At 43.8% G+C, this 23382-nt stretch overlaps 3 protein-coding genes across 3 annotated transcripts; 1 reads left to right on the forward strand and 2 right to left on the reverse strand.

Moving 5' to 3' along the window:
• Positions 1-1240: 1240 nt before the first annotated feature.
• LOC120041234 (deoxyhypusine synthase-like) lies at positions 1241-12005 on the reverse strand. The gene is made up of 10 exons (XM_038986172.1): positions 11901-12005; positions 10910-11112; positions 10172-10321; positions 9741-9862; positions 7413-7509; positions 7210-7296; positions 6702-6807; positions 4536-4639; positions 2218-2343; positions 1241-1950 (listed from the first exon to the last, which is right to left on the reverse strand). Exons 2-10 carry the CDS (start codon positions 11105-11107, stop codon positions 1858-1860), a joined length of 1083 nt encoding a protein of 360 aa, XP_038842100.1. The 5' UTR covers positions 11108-11112; positions 11901-12005; the 3' UTR covers positions 1241-1857.
• A 414-nt stretch (positions 12006-12419) lies between these two features.
• Positions 12420-13123, forward strand: LOC120041236 (guanine nucleotide-binding protein G(I)/G(S)/G(O) subunit gamma-12-like). Its single transcript, XM_038986178.1, has 2 exons — positions 12420-12608; positions 12920-13123. Exons 1-2 carry the CDS (start codon positions 12516-12518, stop codon positions 13043-13045), a joined length of 219 nt encoding a protein of 72 aa, XP_038842106.1. The 5' UTR covers positions 12420-12515; the 3' UTR covers positions 13046-13123.
• Positions 13124-13341: 218 nt separating this feature from the next.
• LOC120041237 (F-box/WD repeat-containing protein 9-like) lies at positions 13342-22091 on the reverse strand. The gene is made up of 8 exons (XM_038986179.1): positions 21508-22091; positions 21110-21243; positions 20744-20891; positions 19369-20419; positions 18900-19048; positions 15987-16190; positions 14718-14783; positions 13342-14576 (listed from the first exon to the last, which is right to left on the reverse strand). Exons 2-8 carry the CDS (start codon positions 21229-21231, stop codon positions 14502-14504), a joined length of 1815 nt encoding a protein of 604 aa, XP_038842107.1. The 5' UTR covers positions 21232-21243; positions 21508-22091; the 3' UTR covers positions 13342-14501.
• Positions 22092-23382: the final 1291 nt, after the last annotated feature.

Raw genomic sequence — 23382 nt, forward strand, 5'->3', positions numbered from 1 at the left:
TACCTTTATCCACACTGATACATCGAGAAGATTGAAATACTTCCCTGTTCATCCCCATGCTAGCTAGCAGTAGCCACCGCAGCTATTTTAGAATGGCTGTGTCAGCCAATCAGTTTCTTTGTTGTTCAACATGACATGCCTTTCCATAATGGCTGCTGTGGCTACTGGTAGCTAGCAAGAGGACGAAAACGGCAATTTGGATAAAGGTACAATTTGGAGTATAGTGGCATATCCCATCCCTGCATTGAAGTAAGTTTTCCAACCCATATCTCTTGCCGGCTCCATGGTGTGTTCATATAACCATGACTGTATTCCGACCCCAGTGCTGCTCAGTGTAAACAAGCATAATGGTAGGGTCGGTATCTTCAGCACACATTCAACTCAGAGGGCTTGATGATTAGTTAAATCAGCTGTGATTGTCCAGGGCTACAATAAAAATGTGTTCTCTAGGGGGACTTGAGGACTGGAGTTGGGAAACACTGTGCTAAATTACTAAAATGTAGTGTTTGATGGTTTCTGGTTATTCCTTTCATCTAAGACCTAGACAACCAGGTGAGGGGAGTTCCTTACTAATTATTGACCTTATTTCATCAATTAAGTACAAGGGAGGAGCAAAAACCCAGACACTCAGCCCTCTGTGGAACGAGTTTGACATATGACGTAACTGTTATGCTGCTGTCATGTGTTGCTACCATGTTGTTGTTGGCTTAGGTTTTTCTTTATGTAGTGTTGTCTCTCTTGTCGTGATGTGTTTGTCCTATATTTTTATTCATTTTTATCTTTAATCCCAGCAGGAGGCTTTTTGCCTATTGGTAGGCCGTAAGTGACTTGCCTAGTTAAATAAAATAAATGTATAACGCTGCACAACAAAAGTGACCTGCCTAATTCAGAATTTTTTTTCTACACTTGTTGGTCTTTTGACCAATCAGATCAGCTCTTTCTACAATATTTGGGCAAAATATCAGAATTGAGCTGCCTGTACTCAGCTGTAGATTTGCTCACATGATGCTGATTCATGTAAAGTAGAAACATTCTGACTGATTGGCAAGTACATCCATGTACACAATGGTAGCTAATGCCTCCAGATCACTGTCAGAGATGATATGCACTGGAGCTAGAAGAGATGAGGTCAAGGACTATTGTATATGTGCGTGCACGAAGTGGGTGAGGCAGGGGAGACCCCTTATGGTCATTTCAGGTACTACAGCATTGCTGAACATTTTTGAGAGAAGAAAAGAGGTAGTAAGACAGCAGATGTTTTATTCTGTAATAATGGAAACATTGAGGTTGTTTTTATTCATTTACATTTTCAGATATACATGAGTAGGTACTAGGTAATAAATACATTTCACCTCAGGTTTCTTTGAATAACAGTGCATGCTCCCCTAAAGAGACCCTCTCACTAACTTAAAAAAATAACATATCTTATAAGTTTACCATATAGTAGTGTCTCACTCAGCAATGTCATTCTCAAACGTGCCAGTATGCACGCATACACACGCATGTACACACACAACTCATTGGTACATGGCAATTCACGTCATTCAACAACAAAAACACTTACGCTAAATGTACCCCGTAGCAAATACTTATTTCTGAAATAATGGAGAGAAGTCCGTAAACAGAAATCGTGTCTAAAAATAGACGCAGAGAGAGATCACTGTCATATGATGCATTATCATGATGATGTGGCAAGTGACAATTAGCCTTTTGAAAGTTCTATATCTTGAACTTGACTGCTGACATGAAAAACATTTTGGGACTGTATCAACAGTTGACTAATGAAACAAAAAACGTTTTTTTTTTTTGTGGGATTATTCCTTTTAGTGTGGAGTGGGCACACCTTGGTTAGTTTGGTTATTCTAACTTGTCAGGAATCAGCTTGTCAGCATGGTGGGCAAACGTCTCAGCTACCAGCAGTGGGAAGACTATGGAAGCATCAGCGTACACCTGGAGAGAGAAACAAAACACAAAGGAAACAGGAGACATTTCTGGAGATGGGAATGGAAAGAGCCACTGGAAAAGGTTCAACGTGAGTTTGTGTTTTATCTTTGGTCGATCTAATGCATCTATCAAGAGTTCTGGGGGCACTGCTCTCCTGCTTGACCCTGAGTTACACTTTCACTTCATCTATATTAGCGTACAAAAGCACATTTCCATCTTCGGGTGGCCAATTAACCTTCAGACTGGGGATAAGATAGCTGGTGAGTGAGTTACCTTGACTGGGTTGGCATCCATGCGGATCTTCCCCCAAGACACTGCCTCATCAGGCCTGGCCCCTGAGTCTGAACCATCAAACTCCTGCCCAGTGTTCACAAACACTGCATAGTCCGCTCCATTCCTCTGAGGGAGGGTTACATTATAATGAGATAGTTTGACCTGGTTGGTTAGTTACAGTTGCTAAGCACCCATGTTGAGGAAGCTACTCTGAAAATGTAGTTTACCAAGCTACCAACTACTTTGAAAATGTAGTTTACCAAGCTACCAACTACTTTGAAAATGTAGTTTACCAAGCGACCAACTTCTTTGAAAATGTAGTTTACCAAGCTACCAACTACTTTGAAAATGTAATTCACTACATCCAAACTACTACATGATAAACTACACTGCTCAAAAAAATAAAGGGAACACTTAAACAACACAATGTAACTCCAAGTCGATCACACTTCTGTGAAATCAAACTGTTCACTTAGGAAGCAACACTGATTGACAATAAATTTCACATGCTGATGTGCAAATGGAATAGACAACAGGTGGAAATTATAGGCAATTAGCAAGACACCCCCAATAAAGGAGTGGTTCTGCAGGTGGTGACCACAGACCACTTCTCAGTTCCTATGCTTCCTGGCTGATGTTTTGGTCACTTTTGAATGCTGGCGGTGCTTTCACTCTAGTGGTAGCATGAGACGGAGTCTACAACCCACACAAGTGGCTCAGGTAGTGCAGCTCATCCAGGATGGCACATCAATGCGAGCTGTGGCAAGAAGGTTTGCTGTGTCTGTCAGCGTAGTGTCCAGAGCATGGAGGCGCTACCAGGAGACAGGCCAGTACATCAGGAGATGTGGAGGAGGCCGTAGGAGGGCAACAACCCAGCAGCAGGACCGCTACCTCCGCCTTTGTGCAAGGAGGAGCAGGAGGAGCACTGCCAGAGCCCTGCAAAATGACCTCCAGCAGGCCACAAATGTGCATGTGTCTGCTCAAACGGTCAGAAACAGACTCCATGAGGGTGGTATGAGGGCCCGACGTCCACAGGTGGGGGTTGTGCTTACAGCCCAACACCGTGCAGGACGTTTGGCATTTGCCAGAGAACACCAAGATTGGCAAATTCGCCACTGGCGCCCTGTGCTCTTCACAGATGAAAGCAGGTTCACACTGAGCACATGTGACAGAGTCTGGAGACGCCGTGGAGAACGTTCTGCTGCCTGCAACATCCTCCAGCATGACCGGTTTGGCGGTGGGTCAGTCATGGTGTGGGGTGGCATTTCTTTGGGGGGCCGCACAGCCCTACATGTGCTCGCCAGAGGTAGCCTGACTGCCATTAGGTACGGAGATGAGATCCTCAGACCCCTTGTGAGACCATATGCTGGTGCGGTTGGCCCTGGGTTCCTCCTAATGCAAGACAATGCTAGACCTCATGTGGCTGGAGTGTGTCAGCAGTTCCTGCAAGAGGAAGGCATTGATGCTATGGACTGGCCCGCCCGTTCCCCAGACCTGAATCCAATTGAGCACATCTGGGACATCATGTCTCGCTCCATCCACCAACGCCACGTTGCACCACAGACTGTCCAGGAGTTGGCGGATGCTTTAGTCCAGGTCTGGGAGGAAATCCCTCAGGAGACCATCCGCCACCTCATCAGGAGCATGCCCAGGCGTTGTAGGGAGGTCATACAGGCACGTGGAGGCCACACACACTACTGAGCCTCATTTTGACTTGTTTTAAGGACATTACATCAAAGTTGGATCAGCCTGTAGTGTGGTTTTCCACTTTAATTTTGAGTGTGACTCCAAATCCAGACCTCCATGGGTTGATAAATTTGATTTCCATTGATAATTTGTGTGTGATTTTGTTGTCAGCACATTCAACTATGTAAAGAAAAAAGTATTTAATAAGAATATTTCATTCATTCAGATCTAGGATGTGTTATTTTAGTGTTCCCTTTATTTTTTTGAGCAGTGTATAATATCTCAATCTGAAATGTCCTAGACTACAAATTGCAAGAACAGTAGTTCCAGTAGTTAGCTACACCGCTACATCGCAGATAAGTCATTAACTACTGGAAACACTACCAAGATTTGAATGTAGTTCAACTACCACCAAGCTACTGTCAAATGTAATTACATTACTAGTTGAACTACATGTAATTTACTACTCCCCAACACTGCTAAGCACGTCAACTTTCTAACTGGTGAAATGCGACAGCACAAAATTATAGGAAAATAGGTGAATTGAACAGTTCATAATTTACACCAACATTATAATTAAGGAATATGATCATAGAGAACATTTTATAGTAGTAGTAATAGTAGTTACTTACCATCAGATTGGCATTGGCTATATGGTGTTTGACCAGGCCGCCACCCAGAATAATCATCCCTGTCCGTTTGGCAAACACTGCCTTGCTGTTCAACCTGCGGATATCTACAACACAGACCATGTTATCAGCAAAATACATTACACACCACCCTTCAACTACAAAACCAAGCACACCACCCTTCAACTACAAAACCAAGCACACCACCCTTCAACTACAAAACCAAGCACCAAAACAGTGACATATACTATTGAGTGCATAGATATCTGGAATGAATGTCACCAAGTTTGTGGTGGATGAGATATGTACAGTTGAAGTCGGAAGTTTACATACACCTTCGCCAAATACATTTAAACTCAGTTTTTCACAATTCCTGACATTTAATCCTAGTAAAAATTCCCTGTCTTAGGTCAGTTAGGATCACCACTTTATTTTAAGAATGTGAAATGTCAGAATAATAGTAGAGAATGATTCATTTCAGCTTTTCTTTAATTTAAATCAAATTCCCAGTGGGTCAGAAGTTTACATACACTCAATTAGTTTTTGGTAGCATTGCCTTTAAATTGTTTAACTTGGGTCAAACGTTTCGGGTAGCCTTCCACAAGCTTCCCACAATAAGTTGGGTGAATTTAGGCCCATTCCTCCTGGCAGAGCTGGTGTAACTGAGTCAGGGTTGTAAGGCCTCCTTGCTCGCACACACTTTTTCAGTTCTGCACACAAATGTTCTACAGTATTGAGGTCAGGGCTTTGTGATGGCCACCTTGACTTTGTTGTCCTTAAGCCATTTTGCCACAATTCTGGAAGTATGCTTGGGGTCATTGTCCATTTGGAAGACCCATTTGCGACCAAGCTTTAACTTCCTGACTGGTGTCTTGAGATGTTGCTTCAATATATCCACATACTTTTCCTGCCTCATGATGCCATCTAGTTTGTGAAGTGCACCAGTCCCTTCTACAGCAAAGCAATCCCACCACATGCTGCTGCCAACCCCGTGCTTCACGGTTGGGATGGTGTTCTTCGGCTTGCAAGCCTCCCCCTTTTTCCTCCAAACATAGCGATGGTCATTATGGCCAAACACTTCTATTTTTGTTTCATCAGACCAGAGGACATTTCTCCAAAAAGTACGATCTTTGTCCCCATGTGCAGTTGCAAACCGTCGTCTGGCTTTTTTATGGCGGTTTTGGAGCAGTGGCTTCTGCCTTGCTGAGCGGCTTTTCAGGTTATGTCGATATAGGACTCGTTTTACTGTGGATATAGATACTTTGTACGTGATTCCTCCAGCATCTTCACAAGGTCCTTTGCTGTTGTTCTGGGATTGATTTGTACTTTTCGCACCAAAGTACGTTAATCTCTAGGAGACAGAACGCATCTCCTTCCTGAGCGGTATGACGGCTGCATGGTCCCATGGTGTTTATACTTGCGTACTATTGTTTGTACAGATGAACGTGGTACCTTCAGGCATTTGGAAATTGCTCCTAAGGATGAACCAGACTTGTTGAGATCTGGTTGATTTCTTTTGATTTTCCCATGATGTCAAGCAAAGAGGCACTGAGTTTGAAGGTAGGCCTTGAAATACATCCACAGGTACACCTCCAATTGACTCAAATTATCTCAATTAGCCTATCAGAAGCTTCTAAAGCCATTACATAATTTTCTGGAATTTTCCAAGCTGTATAAAGGCACAGTCAACTTAGTGTATGTAAACTTCTGACCCACTGGAATTGTGATACAGTGAATTACAAGTGAAATAATCTGTCCGTAAACGATTGTTGGAAAAATGACTTGTGTCATGCACAAAGTAGATGTCCTAACCGACTTGCCAAAACTATAGTTTGTTAACAAGAAATTTGTGGAGTGGTTGAAAAATGAGTTTTAATGACTCCAACCTAAGTGTATGTAAACTTCCGACTTAAACTGTAGTTACAATGTAAATCAAGGCAAGTTTGTGGTCTCACATTACCAAAGGAAAGAACTGGCAGCAGCTAGCGGTTAGAGCTTTGGGCCAGTAACCGAAAGGTTTGAATCCCTGACACGACAAGGTGAGAAATTGGTCGATGTGCCATTGAGCAAGGCATTTATTCCTTATTGCTTCGGTAAGTCGCCATGGATGACAAAATGTGAAATGTACATAGACAGAACCCCAGTCCTCATGTCTCCTCTCTCTCTTACCATCTACTATATCCAGCACCAGCCCAGGGTTTTTATATGAGTGGAAATAGATCATGTCCCCAATGGATCCATCTGTCAGAGCAGGGCTGAACACTGGGATGTCATTCTGCAACAGAGGTTGAACATCTATTGATTATATGAACACAGCCTATTGTAACTCAATGAGGGCTACAGGGAGGGAGGGAGGGAGGCAGAGAGAGAAAATGTGAATGACAATTTAGTGTATTAGACAGCACCCACAAACAACTGATACAGCAACAAATATGAACAATAATATTATGATCCGTTAACCTTGTAGAGGTCATTGTGATAGTGTAAGGTGAGGCCAATGAGGGGCTTGAGCCCCCTACTGTACATTATACTGGTGAGTTTAGAGAGGGGAATGATAAAGATACTTCACAAATGGAGAGAGAGGACAAAGAGCACTGGTTTCAATTCATTCCACTGATATCTCCTGTTTTATATCAAGGACAGGCTGATGAGAACAGTGAGCCCCTCCAGTCCTCACCTTATAGGCCCAGTAGTAGACAGACTCTGGGTTGTTGATCTCTTTGCCCAGACGGTGGATCATCTTGGACGGGGTCCAGTGGGTGCCCTAAAAGGTTAAGAGGTCAAAGGTCAATAGAATGTGACAATACCACCCCAATGAATACAACCCAGACACAGATACTGAAGATGACCTTTCCTGTACGAAGGGTTAAATTAGCTCACCTCATCTTTCTGCTCCTGCACCATCTGGTCCAGAATGGGCATCAGCCAGTCCTCAAACTTACAGTAGTTATCATTAGGTACCAGGAGGTTACCTATCCTAGAAAGAGAGCGAGAGTGGAGAGGAGAAATGAGAGAAAAGATTAATGACAATTTAGTGTATTAGACAGCACCTACAATAATAACAACTGGGTAGTTCGAGCCCCAACTGGGTGGTTCGAGCCCTCTTCACCGTTAACTCAGACACCAGCCAGCTTCAGCTCGGTCAATACCTGCCAGTCTGCACAGCGCGATATCAACCCAGAACATGTCGGACTGCTTTTTCTCTACCACATCACCCTCTCTTTCTAAAATTATCCGCCGAAATTGTTGGAACCCCTATTACTAGCCTGTTCAACCTCTCTTTCGTAAAGTCTGCGATCCCCAAAGATTGGAAAACGACCACGGTCCTCCCCCTCTTAAAAGAGGGAGACATTCTAGACCCAAACTATTATAGACCTATATCCATCCTGCCCTGACTTTCTAAAATCTTCAAAAGCAAAGTTAACAAACAGATCACCGACCATTCGAATCCCACCATACCTTCTCCACTATGCAATCTGGTTTCCGAGCTGGTCATGTGTGCACCTCAGCCACGCTCAAGGTCCTAAACGTTATCGATAAAAGACAGTACTGTGCAGCCGTCTTCATCGACCTGGCCAAGGCTTTCGACTCTGTCAATCACCGCATTCTTAAATCGGCAGACTCAATAGCCTTGGCTTCTCAAATGACTGCCTCGCCTGCTTCACCAACTACTTCTCAGATCGATTTGACACACTGAACTCTGAGGGCCTGTTGTCCGGACCTCTGGCAGTCTCTATGGGGGTGCCACAGGGTTCAATTCTCAGGCCGACTCTTTTCTCTTTATATCAATGATGTCGCTCTCGCTGCTGGTAATTCTCTGATCCACCTCCACGCAGACGACACCATTCTGTATACTTCTGGCCCTTCTTTGGACACTGCGTTAACAAACCTCCAAACGAGCTTCAATGCCATACAACTCTCTTTCCGTGGCCTCCAACTGCTTTTAAATGCTAGTAAAACTAAATGCATGCTCTTCAACCGATTGCTGCCTGCACCTGCCCGCCCAACTAGCATCACTACGCTGGACGGTTCTGACTTAGAATATGTGGACAACTACAAATACCTAGGTGTCTGGTTAGACTGTAAACTCTCTTTCCAGACTCACATTAAGCATCGCCAATCCAAAATTAATTCTAGAATCAGCTTCCTATTTCGCAACAAAGCCTCCTTCACTCATGCTGCCAAACATACCCTCGTAAAACTAACTATCCTACCAATCCTTGACTTCGGCGATGTAATTTACAAAATAGCCTCCAACACTCTACACAGCAAATTGGATGTAGTCTATCACAGTGCCATCCGTTTTGTCACCAAAGCCCCATATACTACCCACCACTGCGACCTGTATGCTCTCGTTGGCTGGCCCTCACTACATATTCGTCGCCAAACCCACTGGCTCCAGGTCATCGATAAGTCTTTGCTAGGTAAAGCCACGCCTTATCTCAGCTCACTGGTCACCATAGCAACACCCACCCATAGCACGCGCTCCAGCAGGTATATTTCACTGGTCATCCCCAAAGCCAACACCTGCTTTGGCTGCCTTTCCTTCCAGTTCTCTGCTGCCAATGACTGGAGCGAATTGCAAAAATCACTGAAGCTGGACTTATATATCCCTCTCTAACTTAAAGCATCAGCTGTCAGAGCAGCTTACCGATCACTGTACCTGTACACAGCCCATCTGTAAATAGCACATCCCCATATTGTAATTTATAAATGTTTTTGCTCTTTTGCACCCCAGTATCTCTACTTGCACATCATCATCTGCACATCTATCACTCCAGTGTTAATGCTAAATTGTAATTATTTCATCTCTGTGGCCTATTTACTACATTACTACATTTGCACACACTGTACATAGATTTTTCTATTGTGTTATTGACTGTACGTTTGTTTATCTCATGTGTAACTCTGTGTTGTTTTTGTCGCACTGCTTTGCTTTATCTTGGCCAGGTCGTAGTTGTAAATGAGAACTTGTTCTCAACTGGCCTACCTGGTTTAATAAAGGTGAAATTATTACTATTATAAAAAATATTTTTTAAATATGGCCAATATACCACGGCTAAGGGCTGTATCCAGGCACTCCGCGTTGCATCATTCATAAGAACAGCCCTTAGTGGTGGTATATTGACCATATACCACACCCCCTCGTGCCTTACTGCTTAATTGTATTATGATCTGTGATCCATAGTAGAGGTGATAGTGCTCTACCTGTTGATGCCTCTCTGTCTCAGCTCCTTGCCAGACAGGCTGAACTCCCCCAGGTAGGTGGGGGCCAGACACTTGATGAAATCCTCCTCGACTCCCCCCGCTGTACTCACTATCACGTCCACCTGTTAGGAAGGTCCACAAACACATGTAGCATTTTACTAGTGTATACGATCACCTATACGCACTGGCATCTTGAAGTGAGTGTTTATGCTGCAGGGGTGTCAAACTTAATTCCTGGAGGGCTGCAGTCTCTGCTGGTTTTTATTTTCAATAGGTGTCCAATTAAGACCTAGATAACCAGGTGGGGGCAGCTCCTACTAATCAAACACCTTAATTGATCAAGTACAAGTGAGGAATGACAGCCAGCAGACACTGAGCGCTGGAGGACTGGAATTTGACACACGAGGGTGGGTTGTTGTTTAGGACTGTACCATTTTGTGCTGTGCCAGGTAGCGGATGGACTCCCTCACTCCAGAGCTGATGAGGTTGGAGGTGTACCCCAGGAAGATGGTACAGCCCGAGTGGGAAGGGGAGGAGCCGCATCCTTCCTCTTCCTCCAGCGGCTCCAGACGCTTCTCAATCTGTGGTTAATAAATAGATGACAGAAAAAGAGAAATATTGACCACATACAGTATGATAAAAACTCTCTCTAATAAAGGGGTTTAAACATTTCTCCCTCTTCTTATTCCTCTCCCAATCCCCCAAAAAGCAAGGCCTAGAATCAGACAAGGAATGCTGTATGTCTACATAAATGGCAACAACTCAGATGCTAACATAACTCTCCACATCCCCAATTACTAGGCATCTTATCCCCTTATACGTCCTGGGATGTTTGGAGTAGGATCCCTAGTTCTCCCCTGTACACTGATCTTAGGTCAGCTGATTCTAGATCAACTCCTACACAGAGCGGGACATCCTCTGACCCAATGACAACACTAGCCTGCTCCCAGATCTGTTTGTGCTGTTGTCAACTCCTATGGTCATTGTGAGTTGTCAAGACAACACAAACAGATCTGGGACCAGGCTCTGAGAAGGCATCTCAACTCCCTAAACCTCTAGAGATGGATGATGTCATCTAGCCTGGAATACAACCTTTTATGCTCCGTTTCACCATAGTTTTACTGAGCATATCAGTTAGGCCATCTAGCCTGGAATCCTGTGAGTCTCACCATCTTGTTGATCTCCTGTATGGCATGGGCCACGCTGCTAGCCTGGAAGCCTGTGGTGAGGAAGGACTGGAGCAGGGCACGGTGGTCCACTCCCTGGTTGAAGTCATAGCCCTTGATACGGGGCATGTCGTCTGGGAGGGCCGTGCTGGGCATCAGCACCGCATCCATGGCCACGAAGGGGGCGTGTTGTTCCGCCATGCCGTCTGTCAAACACAAGGAAGCAAATCAAAAGGGTATGCAACAGTTGCATAAAGAGTGCTGAACATTCATTTTACCTAAGTGTCTGCAAAGATAGTTTGTGGTTTTCAACCTAGAAAATCTACAAGCAAAATGATCTGACAGCTGGAATCCTGTAGTTCATGTTGAAAAGGTTTGCAAAGTGTCAGCACCATTATCAACTCCTTAAATCAACTGTCAACTCCCTACAGTAGCTAGCTAAATCAACTGTCAACTCCCTACAGTAGCTAGCTAAATCAACTGTCAACTCCCTACAGTAGCTAGCTAAATCAACTGTCAACTCCCTACAGTAGCTAGCTAAATCAACTGTCAACTCCCTACAGTAGCTAGCTAAATCAACTGTCAACTCCCTACAGTAAGTTAGCTAGCGAAATCAACTGTCAACTCCCTGAATCATTCTGATTCTACTGTATAGCTGGTGGCAAGCAACAATATTATGATCATGCCTTGTATTGTGCTTAGTAGCAACTTATAGAGACAGCATTCTAACGTCATCATTCAGCACATTTCATGACACCGAGATCAAAGTATAGCAAGTATAGCAGACGTTAGTTAGCAACTAACACTCCAATACCTGCTGGCTGCCTGGCTTGCAACTAGCTAGCAGCTAGCTAGCTAGCTATCCATTCTCTATTGGCTTAAAAACAATTACACGCACTGACAAATGAAGCAACATAACGTTTTTTTGAATTAGAGAATGCTGAAACTAAAAAGGTATCATTGTATAAAGAAAGACAAAACATTAGCAACACACCACAGGTCTAGCGCTCTGACATTCCCCATGTAGCACATGAAACAACTACGGAAAGTGCAAAGGTTCAAACGTAGCAACGCATTCTGGTGAAAGATTGTGTTCTGTTTGCATCCTTCCTATGCTTATCATTATGTGAGTCACCCACCCACCTGTCCTCCCTGCTCCCTCCAGTCTCTTTTATCATCAGTGAGGGATGTGTGATGTTGATGTGACATTTCCAGGACTGTGTGTGTAACCTTTAAACCTGACACACATCACAGCAGCTTTGAAGTGGCCTCCACAGTAACAACAAAGAGCAGAGGGGGAAACCAGAGGTTAAAAAGGGAGGCCAGATGCCACTCTGACAGAAATTGGGACCTCGGTTGGACGTAGGCTCACATAGCCTACATAGCCTAGTGTTAAGAGTATAACAGTAACTTTTCCATTATTATTTCAAATCTAAATCCATATTTGGAGGTGGAACAGGTTTCTGTGTGTTCAGCAGGTTTTACATTTTCAACTCTCAACAATTGATTGCAATTCCATTAATTTATTTTCTCTCACTTTGGAGTGGAAAGAAGTGGAGTTTCAGCTTGCTGTCTGGGACTAAAAGTGGGAGTCTCTCTGGAGGAGGGGATGTCAGGGAAGGTGTGCAGCAATAACAGTGTGATGCAGGCACGGAGGACTGTGGAACAACTACGAGTGGAGGCAAGCATGGAGAGGATCAAGGTGAGAGTACACTAAAATAGCCTGTGTGTAATGAATTAGTTGGAAGTAGAATTTCAAATTAATTTGGAGAATGACAATTTTGTTGATCAATACTTTCATTTGATGAATCAAAAATAAGATCAATTGTGGGAGCAGTGCAGAGCAGTCTGATACAGAACGGATAAAGGAAAATGAGAACTTACCCCCACCCTCGTTTTAGGACACATCAGTAACTCTGTGTATATTGGGCATCACCTTTCTTCTGAATGTACAATAACCTCAGCTTTGAGACAAGCTTTAAGTGATGGCTGTTCCTTACTTCTTCCTCCCAGATCTCCACAGCAGCTGCCCAGCTGGTGCAGTACTGTCAGGAGCACAGTCGCAGTGACCCCCTCCTCACCGGCATCTCTGCCTCCTCTAACCCCTTCAAAGACAAGAAGACCTGTGTCCTGCTGTAGAAAGGCTGCCTCAGGACACTGCTCTCTGGTGCTGCATTCAACAGTGCTTCATCATCAACAACAGTGAAACATTTTGATGCCAGGCTACTTCAACATGTCCTACTTCATAATGCCAGACAAGACATTAACATGTTGGCTAAAGCAAAAAGTGACTGGTTGGTACAGTATTGGTCATGCTGTAACTTCAGCATATGGCCTGTAGTCCAGAATGTCTCAATAACAAATGAGAGCAAACTGTTTATATCTTCTTCTTGACATTACAGAACCACAGGGTACACTGGTAAACAATGAATTGATTGAGTGTAAACATTTTATTCATAACAAAAGAAATCACACATAGCATATTCACAAAAGCATATTTACAAACTCTGAATCATTTGGGTATTTTTATGCAGTCAGAGGACTCTCTTGCAGCAGGTGAAGAGGGGTCGCAGATAAGGAGTTGGCATGGAGATTGATTGTTGCTAAGGACAGACACTGTTGCCTCAGACTATCAGTGTAAGAAAAACTTGTAAGAAATAATTAGTGAACAATGCAGTACTATTAGGTTTTGCACTCAAACGAGCCACTTGAGCGAGGTTGGTGCTGGGACGCTACAGATTCAAATCAAAATCAACGTTTATTTTGTCACGTGTGTAACAGTACAGCGCTTTCCTCAACAGTGCAGAATTAAATAAAAAAATAAAAAAGAGCATTCCGTAACATGGTAAGAGTTGGTAAAGTAGTTACCCTAAGAGAGAATGACAACGAGGAAGAACTCAAAACAGTGTAATTGACAAACAAGTGCTGTGGAACTGAGTATAAGAACGCCACTACACACATTATGACATTTAGACCAAAATACTTTACAATCAGTGTGTCAGAACGGCTTGACTGATTCTTTACATTGCGTTTCCGAATCTGTTTCAATTGTCAAAGAGAAAAATACTTCATCTATTTTCTAGAGACCAACTGTCTGGAATGCTGGTGGCAGAATGTCCTCATTTTAATCAACAAGCTAAAATCAGCCCATTGAAAAACCAAATCATGTACAAGTGTTTAAAACCATTCAGTGGTGCTGTGCCTCAAATTAACTCCCAAATATACACTTGAAGCTAAAATCCAGTTTATGTGAAATCTTTTGAACGAGTGCTGGGTCAACAACACAGGGACACACAGACAGAACTACACCATGAAGTGTTATTATCTTGGGCCTTTTCTTTTACATTTCTTTACATTAGTTAAGGAAGCCTTTTTGTGTGTTCTTTTCTTTGATAAAATACATGGGGAATCACACAGACACACTAAATATGTTGGGCTTGTATATAGTTTTTGGGGTAAAGCTAAGAGCACTGGTCCTTCACGTCAACATTCTCACAGCATGAGAAAGTTGATCATTTAAACGACAGACCATTACACGTCAGTCATCTTGCATCACTTCAGGAACGTAAGTAGATTAGGGTGGGTGTGGCCCCCCTCACCTCCTGGCCCTCCACACCTCCACACACATTTCTCCTGATGCGATAGCCAGCACTCCTGCTTCCACACTCAACTACAGAGAGAGCGAGAGAGAGGACAGAGACAGAGAGAGAGTGAAACAGATCTTTCTTCAACCAGATCAAGGTAGGAGGCTAAGGAGAGAGGCTATCAGCCATCAGAATCTCAAAAGAAAAAAGTGATGTGAGAGACTCACCCCATTGACGCCTGCTTGGTGGTGCAGTGTGCACAGCGTCCTTGGAGGGGCACAGGGAAGGTGCACCTGGAAGATGAATGGTTGATAAGATAGGAACAGGGAATGAAGAAACATGGATTTGTTCATTCATGTCATCAATGCACACGCTCTTTGATAATGGTTTAATGTTCTTTGTAACCGAATGGGCAGTGAAAATTATTTTCCTCTTAGAGGACAATAAAGTAGGCTATCCATTTATCTAAAAACCCCCAAACAGAATTACATTACAACAGAGCTGAATAGATATTACTACATATGTTAATATAACTATTGTATGGCGATGCCAAAGACAAATAACCATCCTGGGATGGACAATAAAGACATTGTAATCTAGTGGGTTCCAGGGTGTAAACCTGGCTAATGCTGGGTATACACTACACAAGTTCTAAATCTTAACTAGGACCTGTTCTTTTATTCCGCCCATCCTCAACCCCGGGACGTGGGTGCTCACATTACACCATGATTCCCTAGCTGATCCAGCCCTGCATTTCTCGGTTGTCATAGGAAGAAAATGCTGACGCGCAACAGTGAGCTGCTTTACAAGTGTGCATATTATTATGTGCAGAAACATTTGTTAAAAAGACTGACTGAGGCCCAGAATATGGACTTAATATGAAATAATGATCATATGAAATTCTCTTTTAGGTTTCTGTCATGGTAGGACGCAGATATAATATTGCTGGAATTTGTTTTGCATGGCCCAGTGCCCCAGGTGGGTGGAGATTTCACTTAAGGACCAATGGAATGATAGAAAATAATCCAACTCCGCCCAACCGGGGCACCGGGCCATGTAAAACATCCCCATCACCACGGTCCACACGGTGCATGTTGCTGTCCTCTTTGTTTTGGTCTCACATACTGAAAGCTCTGGCTATTGGCAGCCATCCTTGCCCAATCGCGTTGTAGCACTGCTCATACTACAAGATACACAATCACCATTTCTGACGTCAAAAAATTATCGTGACCTCCGACATGTGTCTGGAGAATGGAACAGCAATCATCGGTGAGTCCTTGACCCGCTCAAACAAACTACACGAGTCCCGACGTACTGATCCTAGTCCAAATGAATAAGATTACACCCCGATCATGAAAATTTATCTGGGACAGCAAAAACGTGGCAAATTCATGGCAAAATCGTGTAGTGTATGCCTGGCATAAACCAGAAAGAACGCCATGCCCACCATTGTTTCCCAGCATTCAGACTGGTTTAACCAGGCTAACAGGATGTACCTTGATGGTGCGGTCAGCGGAGCAGGTGTAGAGGCTCCCAGGGGACCTGTGGATGCCGGTGACCAGTGAGGTGTGTCCCACGTCAAACTGGGAGAGGGGCTTGAAGAAACCGGCCTGCATGGAGAAGGCATGGAGCATGCCCCGGTTGTCTCCCGCCCACACCTCACTGTCACTGTAGCACATTGACAGCAGATAGGAGCTCAGCTGGGAAGAGAGGAGACAAACCAGAATGAAGACACACATACTAACATATTATAGCCTGGTCCTGGATCTGTTTGTGCCGACTTGCCAAATCCTGTCATTGTTGAACCAAATAAGACAAAACAGCACAAGCGGAAGGGTCAGAAATGAAGGAACTTGTCTGTCGGCCCTGCATTAAAGACCAAAATTAGTTAAAGAAAATGTTTATAAATAAAAAAGTATACCAGTTTCATTTAAGGACCAAAAACTTGACAGCTGTGCCATATAGATTGCAAAATAGTTGGGAAGAGATTTTCGATGTACCAAAACCATGGCACATGGTTTATGAACTGATATGCAAAACGACACCGGATTCAAAATGTAGAATGTTTGAATTATTATACAAAATTCTTGCAACCAGTAGAATGTTATATATATGGGAGATTCAACCATTCCAGCTCTGCACATTTTGCTGTGAAGAGACAGAATCATTAGATGACTTGTTTTGGTACTGTCCACATGTAGCTTGTTTTTGGTCGCAGGTTCAGGAATGGCTGAAAAATTGCAAAATTACCTGGAGCCAACTCTGCAAATAGCACTGCTGGGTGATTTGAAGAGTCATAGTCAATCGATCAATAATATAAAACTTTTAGTAAAAAAACTCTTTAATTTACAATCTGTAGAAACTATGAGAATAGAAAGGTTCAAAACTTTTGTGAAACATCACAGCACAGTTGAAAACTATATGGACAGAGTTAAGAGATAGATGGGAGGGGTTGAGTGGAGCTGAAGGGTTGGACTAAAAACAACAACATAGCTAATGTCAAATATTATGTATCTGTAAAATGCATATAGGTTCAGAACTTTTGTGAAACAGCACAGTTGAAAACATATGGCAAATAGAATGGATGGTCTTCAGATATAGATGGGAGGGGTTGAGGGTAGCTGAAGGATGGGATTAAAAACAAAAAAATAAGTTTGGAGACACCTACTCATTCAAGGGTTTTTCTTTATTTTTAATATGTTCTACATTGTAGAATAATAGTGAATACATCATAACTATGTTAACTCAACAACAATAAATATGGAATCATGTTGTAACCAAAACAAGTGTTAAAAAAATCCAAATGTATTTGAGATTCTTCAAAGTAGCCACCCTTTGCCTTGATGACAGCTTTACACACTCATGGCATTCTCTCAACCAGCTTCATGAAGAAGTCACCTGGAATGCATTTAAATTAACAGGTGTGCCTTGTTCAAAGTTAATTTGTGGAATTTATTTCCTTCTTAATGCGTTTGAGCCAATCAGTAGTGTTGTAACAAGGTAAGGGTGGTATACATAAGATTTGGTAAAAGATCAAGTCCATATTATGGCAAGAACAGCTCAAATAACCAAAGAGAAATGACAGTCCATCAATTCTTTAAGACATGAAGGTCAGTCAATACGGAACATTTCAAGAACTTTGAAAGTTTCTTCAAGTGCAGTCACAAAAACCATCAAGCACTATGATGAAACTGGCTCTCATGAGGACCGCCACAGGAAAGGAAGACCCAGAGTTACCTCTGCTGCAGAGGATAAGTTCATTAGCGTTAACTGCACCTCAGATTGCAGCCCAAATAAATTCTTCACGGAGTTCAAGTAACAGACACATCAACAGCATCTGTTCATAGGAGACTGTATGAATCAGGCCTTCGTGGTCAAATTGCTGCAAAGAAACCACTACTAAAGGATACCAACAAGAAGAAGAGACTTGCTTGGGCCAAGAAACACGAGCAACGGACATTAGACAGGTGGAAATCTGTCCTTTGGTCTGATGAGTCCAACCGCCGTGTCTTCGTGAGACGCAGAGTAGGTGAACGGATGATCTCTGCATGTGTGGTTCCCACCGTGGAGCATAGAGGAGGTGGTGTGATGGTGCTTTGCTGGTGACACTGTCAGTAATTTATTTAGAATTCAAGGAACACTTAAACAACATGGCTACCATGGCATTGGGCAGCGATACGCCATCCCATCTGGTTTGCTCTTAGTGGGACTATCATTTGTTTTTCAACAGGACAATGACCCAAAACACACCTCCAGGCTGTGTAAGGGCTATTTGACCAAGGAGAGTGACGGAGTGCTGCATCAGATGACCTGGCCTCCACAATCACCCGACCTCAACCCAATTGAGATGGTTTGGCATGAGTTGGACCGCAGAGTGAAGGAAAAGCAGCCAACAAGTGTCCAGCATATGTGGGAACTCCTTCAAAACTGTTGGAAAAGCATTCCAGCTGAAGCTGGTTGAGAGAATGCCAAGAGTGTGCAAAGCTGTCATCAAGGCAAATGGTGGCTACTTTGAAGAATCTCAAATGTAAAATATATTTTGATTTGTTTTACACTTTTTTGGTTACTACATGATTCCATATGTGTTATTTCATAGTTTTGAGGTCTTCACTATTATTTTACAATGTAGAAAATAGTAAAAATAAAGAAAACCCATGGAATGAATAGGTGTGTTCAAACCTTTGACTGGTACTGTATGTATAATATTATTATATATAAATAAATAACAGAAATCATTTTTATATCTGTGTCTACACATGATGACCTGAAGTACCCAAAAATACTTTCAAAGTCTCCAGTAATATACCCTCCCTTTGCAACCCAAAGTGTGGGGACTACATGAACAGTAAATTGTCAATCTAATACTATTTTTATACAGTGTGTGTGTGTGTGTGTATGCGTGTTTATACCTGTAGTTTCTGTAGGGTTTTCCCTGCTCTTCGGTCGTAGATGACCACAGTGCGGTCTTTACTCCCAGATAGGATGTACTGCTCGTCTGCTACCAGGCACAGCACCGCGTTGCTATGGAGACGTAGGCTCTTCACCAGAGGCTCCGCCACTGCAGCGCAGACAGATCATGACATCATCCTCCAGCGACATCTGACAATGTTAGTCTGTCAAATTCCATAAACCCATTGATAGTTCCTGGATTTGCTCTAATCAGATGATATATTCCGAATGGGCAGTCCATTTGGCCAACCAAAGGATAACACATAGAAATATAATTACTAGAACGGGTAAAGGCCCTTAGTCCAATTACCCCTCAGTAAGTCTATTTCTATACAATAACCATTAGTATTGTTTGTGTTCACTTTTATCGACTGACAATCTAATTTAGTAGAACAGAGACTTCAAGTACCCATCTTATGAATCACTCACCTCTTGTGTCGTAGACGCTGACCTTCTTGTCGTAGGTGCCGGCCAGCAGCACGTCCTTCTGGGGGAGGGCCAGGCAGAGCACGGCAGCCCGGGCCCTGATTAGGCCCCTCTCAGCCCCTTGGGCCCCCAGGTCCCATAGCCTCACTGTGCTGTCGAAGGAGCCCGAGGCCAGCAGGGGTCCCCGGGCCGCCAGGCACCACACCCAGCCTTTGTGGGTGCTGAAGAGGCCCTGGCCCCCCAGTGTATGGAGCAGCCTGCCCGTGGAGCCCCCATCCCGTAGGTCCCACAGGTTCACGTTCCTGTCCCGGGAGCCTGAGGCACACACCGCCCCGTCGCCCCCTACCAAGAGGACCGAGTTGACCTCAGCGATGTGTCCCGAGGGGAGGGAGAGGCGCTCCAGGGCTGGAGGAGGACTGGGAGCACGGCTGGACCCGTTTCTCTCCCCATCTCTTCCCAATCTCGGGCCCGCTATGTCATCTTGACCGTCTCTATCCGCCAAAACTCCCACTCTCTCCTCCACCTCGATGGCCTCCAGGACACCTTGTTCATCATCTCTCTCCTCCTCCATCATCATGGCCTCAGCTGCAGCCTCCTGCCTCTCCTCTCCCTCCCCAACTCCCATCGGTAGATCCCCTTCCCTATCTTGCTGCATCTCTCCCTCCTCCATCAACTCCTCCCCATCCCACGGTACCGCCATCACGCCTTCCACTTGAAAACCCACCTCCTCTACCCCTTCATCCACTTGGGGCCTGCCCTCTTCCACCTCCTCCCACTCTCCAATCCCTTCCTCTGCCAGGGCATCTCTATCCCTTTGCCTCTCCTGGGCCCTCTCCACCTCTCTCTCCCTCTCTGCCTGCTCGGCCTCCCTGGCGGCCCTCTCCCCCTGGCCCGTCCAGCAAGCGATCAGCTCCTCCATCTCCAGGCAGGCCGAGGGCCAGTCGAAGCCGTCCCGTGGCCCCACGGGGAAGGAAGCTCTGGGACCAGTTAGCCTGCGTGCCCGCAACTGCCACGCCGTGCTGTCCTTACCCACATTTCCCAGGGTGTGACACACCTGTAGAGGGAGAGACATGGACATGATTCACACTGTAGGGCTGGCCTGAATAGTACTAGGCTGGCTTGGAAATGTTATTTTCTCAAGATCCTTTCCATCATGGTTCCAGCAGCTATGATGGATGTGTAACCAGGTCATGACAGCCCAGTACAGGTCAGATAGATAAAGAACCCAATCGTTTATTTTTTCAAATGTCCCTAGCCTAGCATGGTTTCCAGTCTATTATGGCATTAGCCAATTCTGTTGTCAATGGCATGCTGGACAAGCTAAAGCAGAAACAGATCGGCATCCAGGAAAGGTATGACGCTGTCCACCGACACACACCTGTGGCAGGACCGTGATGACACACTGTGCCGGGAGGTGCGAGGCGATGCGAGCCACCATCTCCCACGGCAACGACAGCAAGCCGCTTCCTTCAGCAGACGGGGAGGGGCTTGGTTCAGCAGAAGGGAGCTGAGAGCCTGGGGGAAGCCTGTGAAAAAGAACAGTGTGTTATACCCTTCTTACACATCCGTATCAACCCAAACTGTACAGGCGCTGACATTGTCACATTGTCTTTTCCAGCAGGTTCCAGCTACTATTGCAGGCGCATCAAAACCAAGCCAGCAGTGCTCATTAGTGCACTACTAAGTATAATGGAACTGTTCTGAAAGCAGGAAGACTGTTGTGAGGGCCATCAGAGGTACCAACCCTAGCTGTCCAGGCCTGGAGGCTTCATTGGAGGGCTGTTTCAGTGGTGCCGATTTAGCTTCTTTCTCCCCTCTCCCGGCCCCTGCCTCATCTTGCCCCACAGTGACCCGAGGCTCGGACATCCACTCCACTTACTGCAGGAGAGTGCATCATGCATTTAAGTTTATTTTCAGATTCTCAGCTAAGGCGGTCTATCGTTGATGACTGGCACAATCAAATTGTCAATAGGGTCATGATTGTGCATTCATTGCTAACAAACGGAATAACTACAGTAAAAAAACTAAAATCTATACACCACCAGTGGGAACGAAACTTTATAACGTTAATTGCCCTAGTAATTTGACAGATACAGGCAACAAGTGTAACATGCTAGCAAGCTAGTTAGATAATGCACTTACCCACAAGTCCCTATGTCACTTATGGGGAGGTCTGACAGACAGTTCATTTGACAGCAGTAGCCTTAGTCAGTCCCCGTATGCCTTTTTTAAAAACTGTATGCTGAATATTTTCAATATGAGCCCGGTGCGAGACGAAAAAGCCTAACAGCTAGACAGCGACGGTTGCTACCGGGCGTTGGCTGGTACTATACTATCAGTGTCAAGCACGCTAACTTGCAAGATGGCCTTTGTTTGCCAATCAAGCGAGTAATCCTGGAACTGATCACATGTACAAGTTCACAACTGTGCTAACCAGCTCCTCCACATTTAAAGAAAACACTGACCGATTATTCTTCTCTAACTCTGGCTTTCAAAGAAATCGGTTAGACATGAGTTGCTAGCTACTGTAAGAAGTTGATCCTTCATTCAAATTAGGTTTCCACTAGCTAGATAGCTGTATCGTAAAAACAAAAACGCGCATTTGGATCTCAATTTAAGGTGAGCAGTGTGGTTAAGGTTAGGTTTAAAATTAGATTTTAATAAGATAAATTCTAGAAATAGGTACGGTTTATGACTGCCAGTGACGCGACGACCCTAACAAATGGGGTTTCTTTTCCGGCGCATTCAACATTTCGTCATCAGCTTAAAATGTAAACAAACCACAATCTGTTCTTTTTTTTGTATGCCTATTTGTTTGTACACTAGCTGTTTGTTGGCTTTGTAAATTGTATTGTTCATTTAAGAAAAAAAAGCATAGGATCAGTTTTGACAATGGTTTACAATAAAGAATTGCATTCATACATTGAATGATAGGTCTGCACTTTAAGCGTAATCCATAGGTTGTCAGGCAGCTGTCTGAAAAGTTGTACAACAAGCCGAGTTCAGATCCTCATCTGATGGAAGCCATGAAAAAATTATACCAAATGTGACAGGGCGCAACATTAACTTGGCACATCCACTCAATGAGCGCTGCTGCCAATGACTGGAACGAACTGCAAAAGTCTCTGAAGCTGGAAACACTCATCTCCCTCACTAGCTTTAAGCACCAGCTGTCAGAGCAGCTCAGATTACTGCACCTGTACATAGCCCATCTATAATTTAGCCCAAACAACTTCTTCCCCTACTGTATTTAGCTCCTTTGCACCCCATTATTTCTATTTCTACTTTGCACATTCTTCCACTGCAAATCTACCATTCCAGTGTTTTACTTGCTATATTGTATTTACCTCACCACCATGGCCTTTTTTTGCATTTACCTCCCTTATCTCACCTCATTTGCTCACATTGTATATATACTTATTTTTCTACTGTATTGACTATGTTTTGTTTATTCCATGTGTAACTGTGTTGTTGTATGTGTCGAATTGCCATGCTTTATCTTGGCCAGGTCACAGTTGAAAATGAGAACTTGTTCTCAACTAGCCTACCTGGTTAAATAAAGGTGAAATAAATAAAATAATTTATGTCAGCAAGTTGGTACATTAACAGAAAAATGCTATAATCCCAAATTCATCTAAATAAACAGTCGACATCAGTTTATTCCCAGCTTGATAGAAAACCTTTTATTTCCCCATTCACAAAAGTAAACTAGAAAGTGATACATCAGTTAACATCCCACCTGCACCACAGTTGAGGAAAGAAATACCAGTACTACATCAAATTCATTCAAGGCTGATATCTAGATTGAAACAAAAATACAGGAGTTTTTCACAATTCTTCCCTTCTTTCCCCAGGTATGCACCACGCTCTGTCTCCCCTCTGTACTACCACTTTACATAAAATTTGACAAAATCAAATGGTCCGCTATAAAACAACGAAAACAAAAAAATTCTTTAAATAAAAAGAACATTAGAGGGGAAAAAAACTTTTAAAGTCTAAAAAAAACTTTGTGCGCTT

This window comes from Salvelinus namaycush, unplaced genomic scaffold (genome assembly GCF_016432855.1).
Source record: "Salvelinus namaycush isolate Seneca unplaced genomic scaffold, SaNama_1.0 Scaffold421, whole genome shotgun sequence".
NCBI lineage: Eukaryota > Metazoa > Chordata > Actinopteri > Salmoniformes > Salmonidae > Salvelinus > Salvelinus namaycush.

Coding starts and splice junctions, on each gene's coding strand:
- LOC120041236 (XM_038986178.1), top strand. CDS start 12,516: ATGTCAGGGAAGGTGTGCAGCAATAACAGTGTGATGCAGGCACGGAGG. Junction 12,609..12,919: donor CAAGCATGGAGAGGATCAAG/GTGAGAGTACAC, acceptor TCTTCCTCCCAG/ATCTCCACAGCAGCTGCCCA.
- LOC120041234 (XM_038986172.1), bottom strand. CDS start 11,107: ATGGCGGAACAACACGCCCCCTTCGTGGCCATGGATGCGGTGCTGATG. Junction 6,808..7,209: donor TCTACTACTGGGCCTATAAG/GTGAGGACTGGA, acceptor CCTCTGTTGCAG/AATGACATCCCAGTGTTCAG. Junction 1,951..2,217: donor TGGATGCCAACCCAGTCAAG/GTAACTCACTCA, acceptor TTCTCTCTCCAG/GTGTACGCTGATGCTTCCAT.
- LOC120041237 (XM_038986179.1), bottom strand. CDS start 21,231: ATGTCCGAGCCTCGGGTCACTGTGGGGCAAGATGAGGCAGGGGCCGGG. Junction 19,049..19,368: donor CAGCGTCTACGACACAAGAG/GTGAGTGATTCA, acceptor TCTGCGCTGCAG/TGGCGGAGCCTCTGGTGAAG. Junction 14,784..15,986: donor CCGCTGACCGCACCATCAAG/GTACATCCTGTT, acceptor TTCATCTTCCAG/GTGCACCTTCCCTGTGCCCC.